At 43.1% G+C, this 6,729-nt stretch overlaps 1 protein-coding gene across 1 annotated transcript in view; it reads right to left on the bottom strand.

Annotated features, from left to right (window-relative positions):
- Positions 1-6,024, bottom strand: part of ARHGEF6 (Rac/Cdc42 guanine nucleotide exchange factor 6) — a 45,535-nt gene extending 39,511 nt beyond the window's left edge. Inside the window, exons 1-2 of the mRNA XM_009287563.1 lie at positions 5,860-6,024; positions 4,731-4,814 (exon numbers count right to left, since the gene is read on the bottom strand). Coding sequence (XP_009285838.1) covers positions 4,731-4,814; positions 5,860-6,024 — 249 coding nt within the window. The remainder of the gene's footprint in view (positions 1-4,730; positions 4,815-5,859) is intronic.
- Positions 6,025-6,729: the final 705 nt, after the last annotated feature.

Here is a 6,729-nt window from a genome sequence, read left to right as displayed (position 1 = left end):
GCCTGGGGGGGAGAGGGGGGAAAGAGGGCGGCAAAGGGGAAGGGAAGAGGGAGGGAAAAGGGGGGAGGGGAAGGGAAAAGGGAAGGGAAAAGGAGGGGAGGGAAAGGGGAAAAGTAAATCAGGAAAGAGGGGTAAGAGGAAAGGAAAGAAGGGAAAGGAAAGAAGAGAAAGGGAAAGGAAAGAAGGACAGGAAAGAAGGATAGGAAAAATGAGGGGGAAAGGACAGGAAAAGAGGAAAATCCAGACTATTGAAATGGTAATTACAGCGTTTTTGCACCCCTGAGAAGGGAAATGCTGCAGAAAGGCCTGTAGATGAGGCACAGTTCAGTGGAGGCAGTGAATTCTCAGAGACAGCATGTCCTCGCCACAGCGAGCACGGCGCCTCTGCTGCGTGTGCCCATATGTTCAGGGAACACTCTCCTGTGGGGAGTACGAAAATCCCCGGACACTTCAGTACCACAGCAGGCTGCAGCGTGGAAAGGGAGCAAAGCACTCTACTGACATCCAGGGTGAAGCCCGGCTGTAGGTCCCAACCCCGTGCAGGGACACAGGGGTATCGGAGACACCCCATACACCTGCGAGCCGGAGGTCTCTGGAACACTGGGTCACTCTGAATTCAGACATGCCCATTCCCCAGTGCTTGCACTGGTCGGTGCTGGGCTGAAGCTTTTGCTTTTGACATTACCCATCTAGGAAACCAGGAGGGAAGCCAAAGCACAGCAGGCTTTGGGAGCAAATGGATGGGGAGCCAAGGGGGTGATGATTTTTCCTCTGCCTTCCCAAGCCCTCAGTCCAAGTAGAAATGGATTGGTGAACGTTGCAAGCACCTCCAACTGCAGAAATAGCTTCAGTTCTGCTCACGATGGCAATGACGCGCTGCATGCTCTATGATTGTCCTGGACAGTCAGGTTTAATCCAGCTATTGATTTATCTTGCAGATACCGTTCTTAGTTCACAAAATTCAGCCCCTTGCCAGAAGTTTTGTGGTCGTATTAGCAATAAAATGCTGCTGCTGAATGAAGGTCTTGTGCTTCTTCAGCTGTAAATGATGCTCAGCTATGGAGCTGCTGTTGTTATATGCACAGTGGCGTCAATAGCCAAGGTGAAGACTAACAGTTCCCATTTGTGCCCTCAAGAACAAGCTAGGCCAGGAGCTTTCTACCTGATTTTTTTTTTCTTTCCTCGTTATCTTTTCCCTGTGTCTTCTAAACTAGACTGCACCTGGCCATCAGGACAGAACCTCTTGCCTTCCACTTTCCACCTCAATCCGCTTGCAACCGGCTGTCACTGCCTTAGCAGTACTCACTCACTGGACCAGATCTTGGGTCATATGCACAGCCCAGAGGCTGAAGCCACAGCCCAAATGAAGCACAATCAGGTTATCTGCACTGTTCCTCAGTCCAAACCACCAAAGAATCCCCCAAGGACAGTTAAGCTCCAAAGAGGTGCCTGCGTCCTCTGCCCAGTCCTCTGTCTCAGCAGAGCTGGCTGATAGACGTTCTTATGACTTGGATCAAATTCCAGCACTGAAAAGCAGTCGGAAAATTTTAGACACAGTCTCATTCTTTCACCTAATTACAGCACTTGTCTAGTTAGAAGAAGGTGTTGATTCCCCTGCTTGCCTTCTTTTTTAGGACTAACACATTTGAAGCAGCAAATCTTTGCAGGCTTCAGTCCTGGGCTGAAGCTAAGAAAGAGTTTGGTTATTTATACCCTGCAATGAGATGGACTCTTCCAGCTCACACCACCAGCCTGTAGAGCTGCTGCAACTTAACAGAGCCACCTCAAAGCAGGAAGGTCACAGAGTGTCCAAATGTTTCACTGTTCCTGTAAAATGGGAGAAGGTGCTGTTTGCCTTGCTGTGTCTTTCTTCCACTTCCTAAGATTGAGTTACCAGGACAACAAAGAAGAAGGGTAGGAGGGAAGTGCATATGTGTAGCTCCGCAGGAGTAACCTCTTTGCATGCCCTCCCACTGGAAGAGATTGGCAAGCAGTATCCGTTCAGTGGCAGGTGGGACTTGGGTTTCAACCAAATGCTGTTGGAAACCCTGCCTTCCACACTGATCACCTTCCCTGCACGCTAGCAATGCTCAGTGATGTATTCAGCTCCAAATGGCAGCTATACAAACGTCTATGACAGAAACAAAAACAAATTCAAGGCAGAGTATGAGGGTAGCCACTGCTTTGGCAAAGTACAATGAAGCCATGGGATGCTAGGATGGGATGCTCATGTCACGTATGAAGTTTCATGCTTGAGGTTTCCCAGGATGAGGCCTTTTGTACAAGTCAGTATCCAGAGTAGAAGTTCTGAGCTCTGAATTTCCTCAGAACATCCTCTTTTGCTCACATCTGCAACAGGAACAGAATCTCTGACTTTAACATACACTTGTCGGTCTCAAGACAGGAGAAGTGGCTCAGACCCAGTCCCAGGCTACTTCTTCATATCTAAGGAACAGGAGTTCTCTGTGGCACTTGGAGAAGGGCAGAATTTGACAGAACCACTAGGGTTTTCTTGTCAAATCCAAAGTCTGGGTAAGCAGCAGGATGGCAGTCAGGGAATTCAAACCTATTAAAAGCAAGGAGCTTTCCTGATGTTACTCCTTTCTCAAGCTAGGTTACTGGAGCAGAACAGGTTTTCTATCCCATGCTCATCTTCCTTAGACGTAACACCAGATCACTGCAACTTCCTTGCTGACAGACCTTGGAACCAGAAGGTTCCCTGCCTGTTCTGATGCTCCAAACATGCTTTCAGAGTAAATGTGCTGCAGAGAAACCCGTCTAAAGGGCAGCGGTCCTTCCCAAGGCAAACTAAGCATCAGACATGAGGGAGGACCACCTATAGGTATGCTTCTTAGAGTCTCTTTGCCAAGAGGGTCCAAACAGGGCAGCATTTAGAAGGAACAGATGGCAGAGGGTTTTCATGTCTCCTCTGGCTTTGCCTTCAGAGCACTCAGAAAAGCGGGCGATACGGGAGGAGAAGAGCCAGAGGGAAGCATAAGCACTCTGACTTGTGCCATGTCTTGCCCACCATCTCAGCTGTCCTACCTTGAGCGTTCCTCTGCCTGAGGCTACAGAGAGGAGCCAGGAAGAAGCAAAATTCCTGTCTTCACTTGGTGTTCTAATGTGACTTAGTATTTTGGAAAAAAATAAGAAGAAATAATTTTCATTTTGCTGCAAAATTTAAACTCGAGCTCGAGAGATTTGAGCTTTTATTCAGCTTTTGAGGTCTCCTTTCACAGCAACCAAGATAGGGGCAACCACATGAGAACCAGGGAAGTTACTGAAGGGTCAGAATATTTCAAAGATTAAGGGGGTTATAAATCAGAAGAAAAAAGAAGTCAGAAACCTTTTCTTAAATTAAAACTAAGGAAGAAAAGGCACGGGGAGGATCAGGGCAACACCCAGAGCTGGACACACGATGTTTGCTAGTTCCTAGTATCTGAAAATTGTGGAGTGTGACTGCAATATCGCAGAACTGGCTTTCAAAACTGTGTGTTAAAGCACAACAGTTGAAGACTGTTCCCTTGTCCTATCTTTTAGCTGTTTAAGGCTCCTATTTTTTAATATTTTCTACCACAACCATCATGATTAGTTTTCAAATAGAAAAATAAACTCTCTAAAAAACTGAGGAAATCACATGGTCAGTACTAGAAGACTGGCAACAACTGATTTCTGATGCGATAGGCCTTCAGTGATTCTATATATATCTGCTCTTAAAACTGGGCTGCTGCAGCAGGCTCTGAGAAGTGCATTACTGGGAAACAACAGGCTAGTGAAACAGTTCTGGAATGAGCAAATTTTCATGCTGGTTAGCTAAAAAACTCTAAAGAGAAGAAAGGCTCTTTGCTTGTTTAGACCTTCAAAGGAAAAGCGCAGGAACAGAGCTACCATGGGTTGGACTTTTCTCACTGTGGTGCACGAATATTCTGTGTAACACCCAAGGATGCTGTCCCCGCTTCTGGCAGAATTTGTCTTCGGAATAGATTTTTTTCCACAATGTTGAGCATATTTCAAATGAGACAGTGACGACTCTGGGTTACAGGGTTCTTTTTTACTGTAGGAATTTAAGTGTGATACAGAAGTCTTTACATTTTAAATCGATATGCACTTAGTAAAAAATTTGATAGCAAAATTAGCTGAACTCTTAAGTGATTCATTTAGACTCTGATCTTGCAAATATGAGCTATGCTTAAGTGTAAGAATCAGCATACAGATAGGATCAGGAATAGCCACTGAAAAGGTGTCTTTTGTCTTCATTAGGATTATTTTTATGTGTAAGGATCAATTTCATAGTACGTCTTTGGCAGAATCCCACGCAAGTTGCAAGGGGATGAAAAATACTGCAGTATTAAAAATATTTCACCTTCATATTAAAGCAAGGCTAAAACCTTGCAGTCCCTTCTCTCTAATAATGAAAAAAAAAAAGTAAACAGGTCCACACTGCTTAACCCTGTTTAGACAGACCTCCTGTTGTTGCTGCATGTATTTCTACCTGACCATTTAGGTTTGTCTCAAAAGACGAGAAGGAATCTGTTAAGCTCACAGTCAATACACTCCGTTTCCAAATTCTCCAGACAGAATATTAAATTATCCATGCTCTAATTTAGGTTATTAATACAAAAGATGAGGAATGACTACTGATTTCATCCCTCTGGTATCTGGCTTCCTTTCAGAAGGCTAATAAAACAAGCATGTTACGACAGTAAAAGCAAGGATCCAATTTAACTTACCTCCACTTTAAGGAGTGCACAGCCTTTCAAGAACTCTTGAATATTACTGATGCAATCAGCTTCATTTTTAGGCTCCAGGCAATACTAAAGAAAGAAAATCCACTGAGATCATTGCATTACCTTCCGTATAGCCTCTATTCAGAAGGCCTGCATGAATATTGACATGTGCGTTTTATACTGAATTAGGGAAGCTTCTTAAGGGGGCGGATGGGGGTGGCAGGCAAGCTGTCGAAGCAGGAAGAGCGAGCCACTGGAGGAAGTGATGCATACATCGAAATGGTCGGCATCTTGTTTTGAATGTCAACATATGACAGTGCCCTAAGTGACAGTGGGAAATTGATGACCTTTAAGAACACACTGCCCCCAACCATCGCATATAAGCAAAAGATAAGGAGCTCACAAAACTGATTTTTGCATAAGAAATAAAGGCTTGTTTTACAGGGTGGAGAAACTTTTTTTTTTTTTTTTTGATTAAACAGCTTCTCTTCTGTGTTGCCATTTCCTCTCTCTCATTGGACTCCTTCCCTTTTTTTCTCCTGCAGTTACTTATCACACTTTTGGACTGTCTGAATATATGCCTCGTAAAACTGTAATAGGAGGTACTTACATGGCTTAAATAGCTTCAGTACCAATGGATTTGCTGGCCTTGGGACAGTTCAAAATGGCATGGATGCAAGGTTTGTTATTTATTCCTAACCTAATCTGCTTCTCTAGTGTATTTCCTGACTAACAAAGTATTTTACAGTAAGAGTTCTGAAAGTGAATATATTTAGTCGTAATTTATGATATTTACGTAAATAGACAAACTGCATATCCTTCTATTCAAAACCAAGGTATTTTGATCTCTGGTAGGCCCGGTATTTCCTGCCACTGAATGAACACGCCTAACTCAGCCAACTGCAACCTTTCAGGGTTTTTTCTGGATGTAGAGACAAAAGTCAAAGAACTAAAGCTACAATCATACTTTGCCCTCAATTAGATACAACTAATATCTGAAATGTGAAACATTCATCTCTCTGATGCTCCTCGCTCATCTTACCAAAGAAAACCTTACCTCGAAATGACCAGGGCAGTATTTTACTGAGCAGTGCTCCATTTCAGGCTAGCAAAATACATCTTAAAGCGTTACCTTTTCTGCAGATCCCGGAAGAAGTCGATTAATGAGTTTACAAAGCACAGTTCCATCTTTCAGAGAAGTTTTCAGGAACTCCTCTGGATCATCTACTATTTTCTTAGGGGAATTTAAAACTCCTAATGAAATAAGCCACGTTACGATTTGTTCTTCTGGATTCATCTTGGACAGTTCTGCCGCCAGCGCAGTTCTCCTGTGCAGCAGCTTGCTGGAACCCACATCCGTGATTACATCTTCCTGCCTCTGCTGCTGCTTGCGGAGCTCAAGTGTGAAACTTCTTTTTTGCTCAGCACAGAAACTCACCAAATCTTAAGAACCAGAAGTACTGTTACTCTAAGGTAAGAAACTTTTCAATAAAAGTTTCTAGCGCTCTGTTACTTTAAAGAGAGGCAGTGAAAGCAGACCTTTCACTACACATTTTCATTATTGAAAATACAAGTATTTTATGTGGATTTTTTTTCCACCAAAAAGATCTTACCTAGTGTCTTCCTCCTTGTGGCAGCTGGCATCCTATCATCTGGTAAACTTGGTCGTAACTTGTGGCTATTGCCCAAAGAAGTAAATTTGTCTTTAGTACTGTAAATGATGAGGTATTTGCAGCATTGAAATTGAACTTCACACTAAAGATGCTTGGGGGTAAACGTCACACTAAATAATAAACATTTTTCAACTTTATGTGGCAAACCGAGTTACTAGAATTGCCTTTTATAGTAGTTTTCTATTTTGAAGATCTGATTTTTGAAAATAAATTCTGATCATGCACTTTATGTAGAAAAAATTTATTTTTTCAACTATCTTATACAAGAAGTGAACATATAATCCAAAATGGTTTTTTGGAACATGATAATCTCTCAAAACAAACATCTG

The sequence above is a fragment of the Aptenodytes forsteri genome, unplaced genomic scaffold, assembly GCF_000699145.1.
Source record: "Aptenodytes forsteri isolate BGI_AS27 unplaced genomic scaffold, ASM69914v1 Scaffold265, whole genome shotgun sequence".
NCBI lineage: Eukaryota > Metazoa > Chordata > Aves > Sphenisciformes > Spheniscidae > Aptenodytes > Aptenodytes forsteri.
The sequence above is the reverse complement of the archived record's forward strand: the minus strand, read 5'-3'. Positions and strand labels throughout refer to the sequence as shown.